This window comes from Hippopotamus amphibius, chromosome 17, assembly GCF_030028045.1.
Source record: "Hippopotamus amphibius kiboko isolate mHipAmp2 chromosome 17, mHipAmp2.hap2, whole genome shotgun sequence".
In the NCBI taxonomy this organism is placed as follows: Eukaryota; Metazoa; Chordata; class Mammalia; order Artiodactyla; family Hippopotamidae; genus Hippopotamus; species Hippopotamus amphibius.
The window spans coordinates 8,556,060-8,571,021 of NC_080202.1; the positions used below are offsets into that span (position 1 = coordinate 8,556,060).

Here is a 14,962-nt window from a genome sequence, read left to right on the forward strand (position 1 = left end):
GCCCCCTGCCTGGTGGGCGCAGGGGGAGTAGGGGTGTGAGGGACACCTTCTGCTGCTCATCTGCTTCCCGCTTCTGCTGTACGATGACGACCAGGTACTCCTCGCACTGCTTTTGGAACTCAGCCACCTTTTTCTTGGCATCCTCCAGCTCCAAAGACATCACTTCCACCTTTTCCCTGGTTTCATCAATCTTAAACAACCCCGTCCGCAGCTTGTTGGCTTGGTCCAGCAGCTCCTGCCGCTTCTCTGCCAGCAACCTGGGCGACAGAGAAGGATCAGGTGCCTCGGGAGGCTGCGCCCCCCGAAAGGAGAGGCCCATTTAGTCTCCCCATCTCCGGCACGGCCCTGGTGCCTGTCTTCCTGCCTGTTGCCACCGCCACCGCCACCCTGGTCAGATTTTTATCATTTCCTGCCTGGATCATGGCCAACAGCCTCCCAACTGGTCTTCCTGCTTCCAGACTCTCGTGCCTCTGATTTATTCTACACACCGCTGTCAGAATCAGCATGCTAGCTACTGTTTTCATCACACCACTTCCCTCCTTGAGACTCTTCCACTGTTTCCCTGCTGTGCAGCAGGCAGGGGGGCTGCAGTGAACCAGAAAACACAAACTTCTCTCAAGGGGGTGGCCATCCCTGAGCTCCAGCCTGTTCTTTTCCATTTGAGAATGAATGTGGGCTCAGGATTGCCACAGTTTCTGATGCTTCAAGACACACTGGAAATCTGGAGTTTTCTAAGGCTCCTCAAGTTTTAAATGCCGGCAACTCATTCAAAAAGTTTTAACATTGTGCAGGCCAAAAAAAAAAAAAAAAAAGTCTATGAAAGATTGTTTTCTGGGTTAAGCAATGATATGCATGTAAAGGGTTTAACACAGTGACTGGGAAATCATAAACAGGATGTGAGCCTATGTACCCAGGGAAGACGAGGACCTTATTTTGTTAACTGGCATATATATTACGAGTATCTCATATACTCAATACAACTGAGCGAGTGAGTATATAATTTTGGGGAATGGTAGAAAGTCTGGAAGATGTTAACGGCAGAGAGAAGAGGACCTATATTGCCATATATACTCATAATATAATGTCACAGTTGTATAGTGGTGGGAAGAGAGGTATCGTTCTAGAAGATAAGGATAGAGAAGGGTATAAAGTGGTCAGAGCCAGAGAGCCCCAGAGATGGTCGTGTCCCCTGGAAACCCCATCTCTCTGTTTAACTTCTTGGGCAGAATCAAGGCCCCTCGCATCTCTGCCGTTTCACATCTGCACCCCAGTCCTTGAGCCGACCCCCCAGCCAGCTCCTGGATATTTTCAATGACATCATTCCACCAACTGCCCTCAAAGGCACAAGCTCCCTGGCCCTCCATGCCCCCTACTCCTCATCATACTTTTTATATCCAGACACAAGTTCCAGGTAGTTGGTGGGTGTGACGTAGTTGTGTCTTCGAAGTTCTAACAGCATCTTCTGGGAATACTGAGCCACTGACCAGTGCATGGTGACAAAGATCTGAGCCACCTTCCTGTGGATCTGAGGCCAATGCAGAGAAGATGTGAGGCAGGGCGAGAGTAAAGCCAGACAGAGAATGGAAATGGCAGGAGTTGGGGGGGTGGGGAGGAGAGGTGGGGAGGAGGGCCTCACATTCTCCTGGGTCCCCAGGTCTGCTCCCACCAGGTACTTCTCAGCCACCTCCAGCAGGGCCTCGCGGGGCCACTCTGAGAACCAGTTGATGGTTGTGCAGTTCACCAAGGCGGGGTACTGGCGGATCCAGTTCCTGGCAGGGGTTTCGAGCGGCAGTTAGGTCCACTTGCAGACTCCACCTCCAGCAACGGGCTACGTCACAGCCCCACCTGCGCCCCAGGAACCTAAAAGCCCCATCCTTGTGCTCTTATATCTCCTTGTCCAGATTCTGCTCTCCTCAGAGCTGGTTCAGTGCAGGATTTAGAAACAGGTTCTGGGGTCAGAAAGACCCGGTTCCACACCAACTACGTGTGGGTCTTGGGGACAAGTGATGTAACCTTTTGAATGCCGTTTTTCCTCAGCTCTAAAATGGGAATAACAAAACATACTAACTAGGGTTGTTAGGGGATTCAATGGCACGACACATGTAAAATGCTTAGCGCACAGCCTGGTACGTGGTAAACACACCATAAACCAAAAATATTAAAAGATAAACAAAATAGTAACGCAAACTGTCTCTCTGCACAATTCTCTGTCCTAATTTCTGATGCCCTTGAAAATCTAGTCATACCGAAGATGGATCAGATGCGGTGTATACACACAGCGGAATATCATTCAGCCTGAAAGAGGAAGGAGATTCTGACCCCTGCTACAACATGGATGAAACTTGAGGACGTCATGCTAAGTGAAATAAGCCAGTCACAGAAAGACAAATACTGTACGATTCCACTTCTTTGTGGTATCTAGAGTGGCCACTCACAGAAATAAAAAGTAGAAGGGTGGTTGCCAGGGCCTGGGAGTGGTGGGGGAAATGTCCAATGGGTAGAGAGTTACAGTTTTGCACAGTGAGAATGTTCCAGAAATCTGGTGCACAACCGAGTTAATATACTTAACGCTGTTGAGCTGTATACTTAAAAATGGCTAAAGTGGTAAATTTTATGTGTGTTTTTAACCACAATTAAAAATTTAAAAACAAAGCAGAAAAACCACCTCCACCTTCCGGAAAAATAAACAAAGCTGATCTACCAAAAGGGAGAGGATGCCTCCCATATAAGCAGCAGAAACTTGCTGAAAGAAAGCACGGCCTACGGAAGGGAGACGCGACGGGGTGTGCGGGGGCGGGAGAGGCCGGCGCTACTCCCCAGTCTCAAGTCTGGCTGGCAGAAGGTGCGGAGGCCAGAAGCGGGGAGGGGGACTCCGCGACGAGTCAGGGGTACCGAGGGACAAGAAGGCTGTAACAGGAGTCACCTGAAGGGGTCGCCCACGGGGCTGAGGCAGAGGACGATGTGCAGGTTGTTCCGCACGCGCTCGATGAGATAGGCGAAGAGGCTGTCCGAGGACTCCAGCACCTGCTCGGCGCGGGCCTGCTCTATGATGAGCGTCTGGATCTGCACCGAAGCCACAGTCAGAGGGCTGGGGTTTCAAGGGCAGAGCCCGGGGCGGGAGGAAGGAGGGAGCAGCAGGTGAGGCTGGGCTGACAGGCTGTGGGATTTAAAGTAGCTCCGCCCACTAGGGTCCCGAGGAGAGGAGGAAGAGCTCTCCCACCTAATGGGGGGCTGGAGAGAGGGGGTGCTACAGGGGCATCCTCCGGGATTAGTTGGGAAGGGGTTAGTTAGCAAGAGGTTAGTTAGGAAGGGGTTAGCTAGGAAGACCAAAGAACCAAGTGGTGGTGGGCGTGGAAGGATCGCACCTCTTCAAACTCATCTGCCTTATAGAGGTTGGGGACCTCGCCTGAGCTGAGGATGTTGTTAATGTCCTCCAGGAACGATTCGTCAGCAATCTGGGTGTCCACGAAAAGGAAGGACGTGGCCTTGAGCTCTACCCCAGCCTGGCGATACAGACGCTTGATATCTGCACCAGAGGAGACCGAGAGACTCTTTGGATTCACCATCCTGTCCCTCTTTCCTCTTCTGAGATTCAGGGGCCCTCCCCCAGCCAGCGACACATACACGACACCGTCCTGTACCCCACCCGGGCCTGTCATCGCAGGAAATTCAGGCCTCTGATCTTTCACTCCCAGCCGTCCAAACCCTCTTCCATCTCAGAAACCCAGCCTTACCGTCTCGGAATTCCTGCTTCCGGTAATGTTTGGTGACCTCGATCTGGAAGGTGATGTACTCGCAGATGGATGAGGCCAAGCGGGCCAGACTCTGGCGCCCGCTGCCCCCAATGCCCACCAAGAGCATGTTGCCCCGAGGCTGTCCGATGACCCGCACAATCCGTGTGACTGCAGGGTAGGGGGTAAGGTGTTGGCTGAGCCACCTCAGAGGACCTCCAGGCCCTAGGCTGGGGACGGGGATGCCTAAAGCTGCAGCAGAGGGACCAGCTAGTGTGGGAAGAGGTTGGTGCCTGAAGCCCTGGTAGCAATTCAGCTTTCAACCCCTACCGTGTCTGTTAAACACCATCATCAAGGAAAAGCCCCACCCGTGGCACAAGCGCTTCCGGGGTCAGGGAGGAAGGCAACCTCTGGGACTTGATTGGGGAGAGACTTGGGAAGAGATCCCCATTTCCTTGGAATATCCCGTCACTGGGATGCTGGAGAAGGGCCGGGCGCAGGAGGGGCTCACTGTGCTCAATGGCCTCTCGGAAGAGCACCAGCTGCATTGGCACGACCGCGGGTGACAGGTTGTACTCATTTAGCGCCGTCTCCATGGCTGTCTTTAGGACCGTCAGATCCGTCAGGTCTTCATACACCTTGGGCTCCCGCAGGAAGTCCCCTGGGCCATGGGAAGAGGGGGGCAGACCTCAAATGCATGGTCCTCCCCAGGCTGCCCCAAAGGGCCCTGCACATCCATGGGACTCGGTGCCCCGCCTCCCCTTCTAACCCGTCTCTTAAGAGTCTCCAGCCTACAGAGGCCACAGCTCCCAGCTCACCAAAGATGGGAGAACGTTTGTTGGGACAAAGGTTATGAAATGTGAGGTCAAAGAAGGAGCCGAGTTTGTCACTTATGATGCCCACGAAGGCTTCCATGTCTGCCGTGTCAACCAGTCGGTCAGAGAAGACTCTGTTGGGAGGGAGTTGGGGTGAGATCTGGGAATGAAGAGAAGCGTCGCCCTGGGGAAGGGAGCGGCAGGCGGGGGTGTGGGGGAGATTTGGGCTTGGGGAGGCCTGGATCTGGTGGGGCACGGGCATCTCGCCTGAAACATTCGTGGATCCAGAGTCTTGTGATGCTGGACTTGGTGTCGTGGAAGTCCTTGTTGGCTCTCAGCATGCCCTGGAACACCTAGGGAAGGGGCGTGGCTCACAGGGTGGAAGAGGGAAGAGAGTCCCTCCAGAAGTTTTAGAGAAAGCCGCGTCCCTGGATGGGGTGGTTTGGGGTGTGTGGGATACTACTGGGCTCCAAGGCTTACTTTGAGGAGAGGAGAATGCCTCTGAGGAGGCTGTGCTGGGCCAAAGGGGCAAGGTCAGATGGAGTTTCACCTTGGAGATGTCTCGAAGGTTGAAGAGGTAGTGGATCTTGGCGGGCGTGGGCAGGAAGCGCTGTACCACGGTGTTGTACACGTCCAAGGTGGCCTCGGTCACCATATTTCCAATGGGCTTCACCTCTTCCTCAAAGTCCTGGAGCTTCTGATTGATCATGGTACCGAATATCCGGATGATTTGGGACTCCTAGAAACAGGCCCTCAGACTCAGTGTCACCAGCTCCTGGCCTTTCAGCCAAGGCAGGGACTAGGGTCAGGGGTGTAAAGCACTTGTCTTGGGGGCAGAATTTAGGGTGGGGGCACAAAGAAACCCCTCAGAAATCAAGAGAAATAATGCTTTAGTGCAGCATTTGAAAATCAAAATTAATGCAAACTGTCCACGCTGAACAAATATGAACTTTTTAAATAAGGACGGGATTCGTAGTGTTTTTTCCTCTTGCCTGGGGCTCTCCGGCAGCTCAGCACAGCACTGTACTGGTCTTGTACTTATTTAAAATTTTGGTGTTTTGTTCATCGTGAATTGTTGGCATTCATTTTTTAAAATATTGCATTAAAATATTATTGATCTTGATTTCTGAGGTTTTGGGGCGCCTGAGTGCCTCCCTCACCTCACCCTGGCCCTGGGCTGCTCCCAGCTCTCTGCTTTGGAGGCTTTTCCTTCCTCGTCTGTTTGGGCCCCACCCTCTGCCCGCTGGGACTGTTAGGCTTCACGTGCCAGAGCCAGGCTACATTTCACCCTGCAGCCCTCCCAGCCCAGCAGAAGCAAAGGGCCCTGCGGAGAGCAGTCTCCCCTCCGTGTATCACGGCTTCCTGAACCTAACTCTGCCTGCGGGTCCCTGGGCCCCTCCGTGCTCTGCCCCCTTGTTCTCTGGGACACGGATGGCTTTGCCTTCTAGAGCCCCCTCCCCCAGCCCCCAGGATGCCCTCACCGTGGGGAAGGTCATGTTGATGATGTTGAAGCGACTCTGCAGCCTTGGGGAGATGATGGTCCGTCCACCTCCAGGAGGGCCCATGGCAGCCATTAGGAACATGTCCTAGAGAGCAGAGACGGGGTGGGGTGTGGGGTGTGGGGTAGACAGGCAGGAGGAGGGGAAGAGAGGGGGCACAGAAATAGGGCGGGTGTGAGAGGAGCCAGGAGGAAGAGATGAGATGGAGGGACAAACGGGAAGAGGGAAGACAGGGACAGGAAAAGCAGCAAGAAACACAGAGTCGTGGCACCAGGGAAAGGTAAGGGAGAGGAAGGGATTTGGGACATTTTTACAGAATTACTAAAGTAATGTATTTGTTCTTATTTCATCATGATAATCCACATTCCCAAACTGGAAAACAGAGGTGAGTTAAAAAAACAACATTTAATTATGTCTTCTAGACTTTCTCTTTTTTTTCTATTTTTAAATATGTATATATATATATACATGTATCTATGTGTGTGTGTGTGTTCTTTCTCAGAAACATATGAACATATTATTAAGTGAGTTTTGTTTGTTTGTTTGTTTTAATTTTGTTTTTCTCCGTGCAGCATGCCAGACCTTAGTTCCCCAACCAGGGATCAAACCTGCGCCCCCTGCAGTGGAAGCTCGGAGTCTTAACCCCCGGACCACCAGGGAAGTCCCTATCAGGTGAGTTTTGGACCCTGAGTGCCAGATGGATGAGTGCCCCAGAAATCAGGCTGGAACAACTGCCCATTGATTCAGGAATGGGAAACAAGATGCTTAGAATCCCATGGAAGAAAAGCCAGGACTGAAGGGAGATGCCCGGATCCTGGGTGGGGAGAGGAGAACTGGTACCATGCAGGTGGTTACTGAGACAGTGGGAGGTGGAGAGGCCTGGAGAGGGGGTTATGGGCAGCTCTGGTTGGCATCAGCATTGCCATGGGAGCGAGGTGAAAGAGGCCTGGAAAGGAGTGGAAGTTAGAGGACGGGATCCCTTGGTCACAAAGCACAGGGCCGTCAGTGAGGAGAGTTACTAACAGGGATTGATAACCTAGGAGCCAGTTGTCTGGGTCCTGACAAAGGCAGGACACTCCTGTGTGGGGAGGGGCAGAGGCTTACAGGATTCTATGCTGGGGTCCCAGCGGGGTGGGGACGGAAGCCATTGTGGGAGGGAATGGAGGCCTGAAGGACGGACTCTCAGGATGCTTACTCGAATGTACTTGATGGTCTGCTTCGTCCGATCATACCAGAAGCCATAGTCAATCCAGAGGCGAATCAGCTCCAGGGGGGGCTGGGACCCAAACGTGTCCTTAGCTGGCATGTTTAGGTCGTCCAGGAAGGTGATCATGCATTTGCCTCCAAATGGCACGTAGACACCCTTGGTCCGCTTCTCCACCCTGCTCTCAATGATGCTCTGCACGTTATTGGACGTGGTCTGGTGAAAAAGGATCAGGGTGAACACTTGGGTCCTCCAGGAGAAACATGGGGTTAGAGAGGAGTGTCCGTCAGGCACTTGGATCCCAAGGGGGAGCAGAGACAGGGAGCGAGCGGGAAGCTGGCAGCCTGGCCCTGGGTCCTGCCACACACCTGCGCAGACATGTTGACAGTGAGCACCGACCACTGGCTGGAGGGCAAAGACTGCAGGACACTCTGGGCGATGGAGGTCTTTCCAGTTCCCACGGGACCCACCAGCAGCACGGGGTTCTGGCTGGCCACCAAGGTGCTCACCAGGTAGTTGTAGCGGACTGTGTCGACCGTGGGCACCATGATCTTATAGAAGGGGGAGCTGGCGGGGAGTGGGGAAGGCACTGTGTCTCAAGATCGTGGCCCACTCCTTTCTAACTCCCACTTCCTTCTGCCTCCCACTGTTCACATTCCTCCGCATCACCAACCCTGCCTTCTGCGGGGCCTGGGGATCAGGCCTTCTCCTGAAGGACCCATTTCCTCTAGATCCTGCTTCCGGTACTTGAAAGTCACCTTTGCCCTGGGGTCCACCCTCTCTTTCTGCAGCTCACTTTCACATCCCACTTTTGCTCTCTCACCACATCTCCCACCCACCACAGTCCCAGGCCTGGCCCAGCTCTCACTTTGGAGGGTAGCGCCAACTCTTAGGGAGCTTCTCCTCAAACGATGTCCAACTCCGCGTCTTGGGGTCCACAAAATACTCATACACTGTGTCCTGAGGAGGGAACATGTGTCAGGTTACCAAAGCCTTCCTTTAGCTTTCCCCTGCCCAGAAAAAGCGCTCACAGACCACTGGGCGGAAGAAAGAGAGCTGGATAGCAGGCTGAGGCTCAAAAAGAGTCTGAGGATCAGGGATACAGAAAACTAGGACAGCTGGGTTTGAGGGACCTGACCTTGTTGGGGAAAGTGCCCTCAATCTCTCGGAGGTAACTGTCGATCTTCTTGCGGCTCTCCTCATCTACGGAGGCACACACTGACCAGATCATGCTGAACACGAACGTCAGCTCTACCATGGAGACAAAGTTCTCACCATCGGCTGGGTTCACCTGGGTGGAAAAGGAGAAGGGGAAATTCCTTAAATCTGGAAGCGATGGAGGCGTGTATACTGGCAGCTCATCACAAAGGCTAAAACCACGTGGTTGTCGATTAACCTAAATCAAAACATTTCGATAGGACTTCCCTGGTGGCACAGTAGTTAAGAATCCGCCTGCCAATGCAGGAACAGGTTCGATCCCTGCTCCAGGAAGATCCCACGTGCCACAGGAGTAACTAAGTCCGTGCACCACAACTACTGAGCCTGTGCCCTAGAGCCCTCGAGCCACAACTCCTGAGCCCGTGTGCTGCAACCTCTGAAGCCTGCACACCTAGAGCCTGTGCTTCCACAACAAGAGAAGTCACTGCAATACGCCCGAGCACTGCAACAAAGGGTAGCCCCCAGTCACAGCAATGAAAGAAAGCCCTCACCCAGCAACGAAGACCCAACACAGCCAAAAAGAAATTAATTAATTAATTAATTTTAAAAAACATTTAGATAAACCTACTAAGCTACAGAGACACCGTGGGAAATTGTGTTGTGACTCATCTACCCCATGGAATCCAGCGTCCTTAGTCTGTCCTTCCATGTCACCCCCAACACGCCTCGCACACCCTCTTCTCCAGGTCTCTGCTGCAGCGAACAGGGGCTCTAACACCACCTCCACCCATCACCCACCGGGCCCAGCAGAGACTGACTCTTGTGTCTCTGTTTTGGCAAAAGCCACTCTCGTTGCGTAGAATGCCCTCCTCTCTTGATTCTGTTCATCAGTGTTCTTCCCCCTCCCCAGTCCTCCTCAGCAGCAGGGTGCCATTGACCACGTTACGGTCCTTTTCCCCTATGTCGCCTTGCAAGTTCACCTACATAGTTTTAATTTATATTAACTGTACCAGAAATGACATACGGTTATAGATCTTCATTGTTATATGACTTTATATTAATAGTTGAGTGACCTGGCAATGTCCTTAAAAACAGCCTGAATCATTTCTAGGCAGTGATTGAATCTCAACAGAAAAATATCCAATTTTGGTCCTTCATAATTCTAAACTAAACAAAAATTTTCTTAACCCTTTGTTAATCTGAAAATTTCTAAAACCCCTCATCAGACTAGGTGGGGAGCTCCTTCCAGAAAAAACAGTATCCCAAGGCCTCACATATTCCAAGGCTTAATATTTAATTTTTGAAAGGATGGAGAAACAAGGAACCAAAGGAACTATCCGGCTCCCAAATATGGGCAGGAAATTAGAGTGGGACCCATTGTGCACTGTGTCTGATTTGGAGTCCTGAGTTTGGCCTCCCAGCATACACACACACACACACACACACACACACTCCTTGTTGCCTCCAACCCTTGTTGAGGGTAGGTGAGGCCTCCCCTTGGAGTCTCTGCTCTACTCAAGCCTCGTGTTCCAATTGTGTCTCGGACACACCATTTCCCTGAAGTTGTCCCGGGAGTTCGAGAGCCCCTCCTGCCCTGGTCCCCCTCACCCCGTTCTCCGGCGTGGCCAGGGCCGAGTATAGCTTGCAGAGGGACATGATGCCACTGTATTCCGGGAGGGGCACCAGCTCGTTGCAGTTGTCTTTCTTGAAGGTCAGCATCTTGTTGATGAACTTTTCGAACATGCGCTGAAGGGGTTCTGCCTCCACCTGGAGTTGAATAAGCGGGGGCTCTGAATTATTCTTGTGTCCCCCAGGCCCCGCTGGCTAATTTCCTCTCCTCCATTCCCTTCATACCTTTGGCCTCTTCTCCAGCCACGACTGAACGTATGGCTTCCAGCCCAGGTCAGTGTAGTCAGTGTATACCATCCCACAGCGAGATACAGTGGCTGGGGAGGCCACTGCCAAGTTCTCCACCTCAAACAGGAGAGACACCTACGGACATACTTGGTCAGAACCTTGTCTTTCCTTCAATAATAAAAACACCCAGAATTCTGATGCCCCAAGGTGTCTCTACTGAGTACCATGTGTGGCAGGATGAGAAAGGACTAAGCTTTACAAATGATTTGCTCATTAAAAGAATCTAGGGCTTATTCAAGGTCATCCTTATGAAAAACCACTCTCTTGCTCACACAGTTTGAGCACGTAGGAAAGGGTGGGCTTTACAAAAGCCCATGAATTACAACTCCAGGTGCACCAGGGAAGGTCATGCCTTGTATGTCAGTGGCAACGAGGCTGCTTCAATCCACACAGTGCATCCCAGTACACAGTTCTTTTCTATGCAGTTGTGCTCAGGTCTGGCAGACAGGCATTTCTCCTTCAGTCACAGGCTGCCCTGAATCCAGGCATCCTCCTCCTGGGCGTTCCTATAGAACTTCCTCTTCTCTTCAGATGCCCCTGCTCTTCCCCTCAGCCCCGCCCCAGGCCCTCCAGTTTCCACCCCCGAACCTGCTCAGGCATCGCGATGCGCTCTCCGTTGATGAGGGTCAGCACTTTGTTATCGTCCATGACGGAGTTCATGCTCTCAATCCACAGTGTGTCCACGGGGCCGTCGAAAAGGATCCACTTTTCGTCCGGTTTCTCATCTTGATCGGAGGTGGATGTAAGGAAACCAGAGCTTTGTTACCCAGCCCTCCCTCCACACACATCTCCCTGGAGACGCAAGCAGTTCCTTGCTTGTATCTCGGCATTCCCCAAGCATTTTTCCCCCAAATTGAGCTTTCTATCCCCAGACTGCCCACCCCCATAGGAGATTTAGGCATCTGCTCTCCCCACCCCACGATCCTTTGGGTACCTGCACATGCCGTCCTCATGACACTGGATAGGACGCCATCCGTCCATTCATTAGTGTTGAGGTCATATTCCCCATAGAGCTCCCCTAGGGACAATGCCTTAGGGTTCAAAGGGAACTCCTAAAAATGACACAGGAAGGGGGTTCTGAGCCGCCTGCAGACACAAATCTCAAGATGTCCCTTTATTTCCAGGTATTTGTATTCGGCCCCTGTCTCTCTCATCCCCCCTCAGGTCCCCTCCTGGTCTGCACTGTCCTCCCGGAACCTGTGCACCCCTGCCCCCAGCCTCACTGTCTTCCTAAAGTCTCCGCCAGTGGCCCCCCATCCCAGCTCCGTACTCTAACAGTGTTGAAGTTGGGCTCTCCAGAGCGGCACAGGGAGGACAAGGAGGACTGGAGAATTCGCCACGAGGTGGTCTTGCCGCTGCCTGTGCAGCCCACGATCATGGTGGAGTGGCGAGAGTTCTTGGTTTCATACAACTGGATAACCTTGGTGAGGGTGAACGGGGTAGTCTGCAGGCCCATGTCCCGAATCTCCTGCTCAATCGTCTCCCGCAGCTGAGAGAAGGGAAAACACGGGAAGTGGGGAAAAAAAGAGTGAGGTTTGTAAAGGACTTTCGAAAGCTCCTCAACATCCAAGGGGATAATGTTCAAACTGTTAAAAATGGCACTAGGGCCCATTCCTTGGGAGGCTGGCCAATTGCAGAGTTAAGAGATTGGGCTCTGGTGGCTTCCCCTGGTGGTGCAGTGGTTGAGAATCCACCTGCCAATGCAGGGGACATGGGCTCGAGCCCTGGTCCAGGAAGATCCCACATGCCTTGGAGCAACTAAGCCTGTGAGCCACAACTATTGAGCCCATGTGCCACAACTACTGAAGCCTGCGTGCCTAGAGCCAGTGCTCCACAGCAACAGAAGCCACCACAATGAGAAGCCCACGCACTGAAATAAAGAGTAGCCCCTGCTCTCCACAACTAGAGGAAGCCCGCAAGCAGAAACGAAGACCCAATGCAGCCAATAAATAAATAAATACATTTATTAAAAAAAAAAGAGAGAGATTGGGCTCTGGAGTCAGCCAGCCTGGGTCCCCAGCTTTCAGCTATTTGAGCCTGAGTAAGTTAACTTCTTTGAGCCTCAGTTTCCTAATCTGTTAAATGGGAGTAATGATGGTACTTCCCACTTGTGGCTGTTGTGTTAGATGAGATAGTCAATATAAAACACGTCTGCCACACAGCTCTACACGTTTTTTTCTAAGATCATTCAACAAATATTTATTAAGCCTCTAATGTATGTGCCAAGCAGTGTGCTGGGTGCTGAGAACAAAGTAGTGTTCATCCTATTGCAGAGTCTGCAGTCTGGTCGGGGAGCCAGACATTAAACAAATTGTCACCTAAGTTAAAAAGGAATGTTTACAAAAGACGAAAACTCAAATTCTAAAAGATACATGCACCCCAGTGTTCAAAGCAGCACTATTTACAGTAGCCAAGACATGGAAGCAACCTAAATGCTCGTCAACAGATGAATGGATATAGAAGATGGGGTATATGTGTGTATATATATGCACAATGAACTACTACTTAGCCATAAAAGAGAATGAAATAATGCTATTTGCAGCAACATGGATGAATCTAGAGATTATCATCTTAAGCAAATCAGACAAAGACAAATATCATATGATATCACTTATATGTGGAATCTAAAAAAATCATACAAATGAACTTATACAAAACAGAAATAGACCCACAGACACTGAAAAGAAATTCATGGGGACTTCCCTGGTTGCACAGTGGTTAAGAATCTGCCTGCCAAAGCAGGGGATACGGGTTCGAGCCCTGGGCCGGGAAGATCCCACATGCCACAGAGCAACTAAGCCAGTGCACCACAACTACTGAGCCTGCGCTCTAGAGCCCGTGCGCCACAAGAGAAGCCACTGCAATGAGAAGCCTCGCACCGCAACGAAGAGTAGGCCCCTCTCGCCGCAACTGGAGAAAGCCTGTGCACAGCAACGAAGACCCATCTCAGCCAATAAATAAATAATTTTTCTAATGTATTAAGAAAAAAATGAAGAAAACAATCTCATGGTTACCAAAGGGGGAAGGGTGGGAATAAATTAGGAGTTTGAGATTAGCATATACAAACTACTATACATAAAATAAACAAGGACCTACTGCATAGCACAGGGAACTGTATACAATATCTTATAATAACCTATAATGGAAAAGAAAATGAACATATATATATATCCGAATCACTTTGCCATACACCTGAAACTAACATGACATTATAAATCAACTATACTTCAATAAAAATTTAAAAAATAAAAGATAAAGGAATGCTTACAGAACCATGACCCATATGGGCCCCAGAAGACTGTGACATTTTTAAATACACAGCTAATGCAACCAAATAATTTCAAACATATGCAAGATTTTACCTGCATCTCTCAAACACCACTAAGAGGCCTCACCCCTGCTACTTCCTTCCACTGTCTGAGAATTAGTTGTATTAGCATGTTTCGGGCTATTTGTGTGCGCGCGCGTGTTTAGCATCACGCCACAAGTTTTAAATCTCACATTTTCTATTTATTCAATTTAAAATATCCTGTCATTTCTTCTTTGACCCATGAGTTATTTAGAATTGTATTGCCTAATTTCCAAACATTTGGAATAATTATATTTTGTTACCGATTTCTAGTTTAATTCTATTTAATTGAGATCATCATCTGTATAATTTTCAATCATTTGAATTTTATGAGATCGCTACTTAATAATCCAACACGGTCAATTTTGGTAAATGTTCCATGCATACTTGAGAAGAACATGTATCTGCAATTATATGCATATAATATTCTACATGTACCAGGTCAAATCTGTTAAAAGCACTTTTTTTTTTTTTTTTTGGCCACACCATGAGACTTGTGGGATCTTAGTTCCCAGAGCAGGATTGAACCCTGGCCACAGCAGTGAAAGCACTGAGTCTTAACCACTGGCCCACCAGGGAACTGCCTTGATGGATTTTCTTATTTGCTTATTTTATCAATTTCTGAGAGAAGTATGTCAAGATTTCCCACTAGGAAAATTTACTTTCCACTAGATAAATTTAGATATCTGTTTCTACTTTTAGTTCTGTTGATTTTGTTTTATGGATTTTCTAGCTCTATTATTAAGTGCGTACAAATTTAGAATGCTGTATCTTTCTGAGCATTGGCCCTTTTATCATTATGAAATGTCCCCCTTTATCTTTAATGTTCTTCTTGACATAAAGTCTACTTTGCCTGATATCAGTAGAGTTATCATTGTGATCAGAAAATTGTTCCAAATAAATTCCTTTGAAATTTTTGAGGCGTATTTATGACCTTTACATGGTCAAGTTACCTAAATAGTCTACATATGCTTGAAAAAATGGTTACTCTTCAGTTATTGAGTGCTATTGCTATAGATGTCTTGATTAAATAAAGATTGATTGTGTTGTTCAAATCTTCTTTAACAAAACTGGTTTTTAGTCTGCTTGGCCTATCAGTTACTGAGAGATGTGGAGATCGCCACTACAATTGTAGATTTGTCTATTTCTTCTTGAAATTCTGCAAAATTTCATTCTATTTATTTTGAGACTACATTATTAGATGCATTCAAATTTAGAATTGTTTTATCTTCCTGGTGAATTGAACTTTTTATTATGAAGTGACTATTTCTAACAATGCATTTTGCCTT

General features: G+C 49.6%; 1 protein-coding gene across 1 annotated transcript in view; it reads right to left on the reverse strand.

Moving 5' to 3' along the window:
- The window catches only part of DNAH2 (dynein axonemal heavy chain 2), a 94,445-nt gene that overhangs the window by 24,127 nt on the left and 55,356 nt on the right, over nt 1-14,962 (reverse strand). The window contains exons 42-61 of the mRNA XM_057714414.1: nt 11,595-11,813; nt 11,259-11,376; nt 10,913-11,049; nt 10,262-10,399; nt 10,016-10,174; nt 8,388-8,540; nt 8,118-8,209; nt 7,618-7,816; nt 7,241-7,465; nt 6,028-6,132; nt 5,097-5,285; nt 4,814-4,899; nt 4,550-4,680; nt 4,243-4,392; nt 3,735-3,902; nt 3,366-3,526; nt 2,924-3,063; nt 1,637-1,769; nt 1,386-1,525; nt 47-257 (exon numbers count right to left, since the gene is read on the reverse strand). Coding sequence (XP_057570397.1) covers nt 47-257; nt 1,386-1,525; nt 1,637-1,769; nt 2,924-3,063; nt 3,366-3,526; nt 3,735-3,902; nt 4,243-4,392; nt 4,550-4,680; nt 4,814-4,899; nt 5,097-5,285; nt 6,028-6,132; nt 7,241-7,465; nt 7,618-7,816; nt 8,118-8,209; nt 8,388-8,540; nt 10,016-10,174; nt 10,262-10,399; nt 10,913-11,049; nt 11,259-11,376; nt 11,595-11,813 — 3,054 coding nt within the window. The remainder of the gene's footprint in view (nt 1-46; nt 258-1,385; nt 1,526-1,636; nt 1,770-2,923; nt 3,064-3,365; nt 3,527-3,734; nt 3,903-4,242; nt 4,393-4,549; nt 4,681-4,813; nt 4,900-5,096; nt 5,286-6,027; nt 6,133-7,240; nt 7,466-7,617; nt 7,817-8,117; nt 8,210-8,387; nt 8,541-10,015; nt 10,175-10,261; nt 10,400-10,912; nt 11,050-11,258; nt 11,377-11,594; nt 11,814-14,962) is intronic.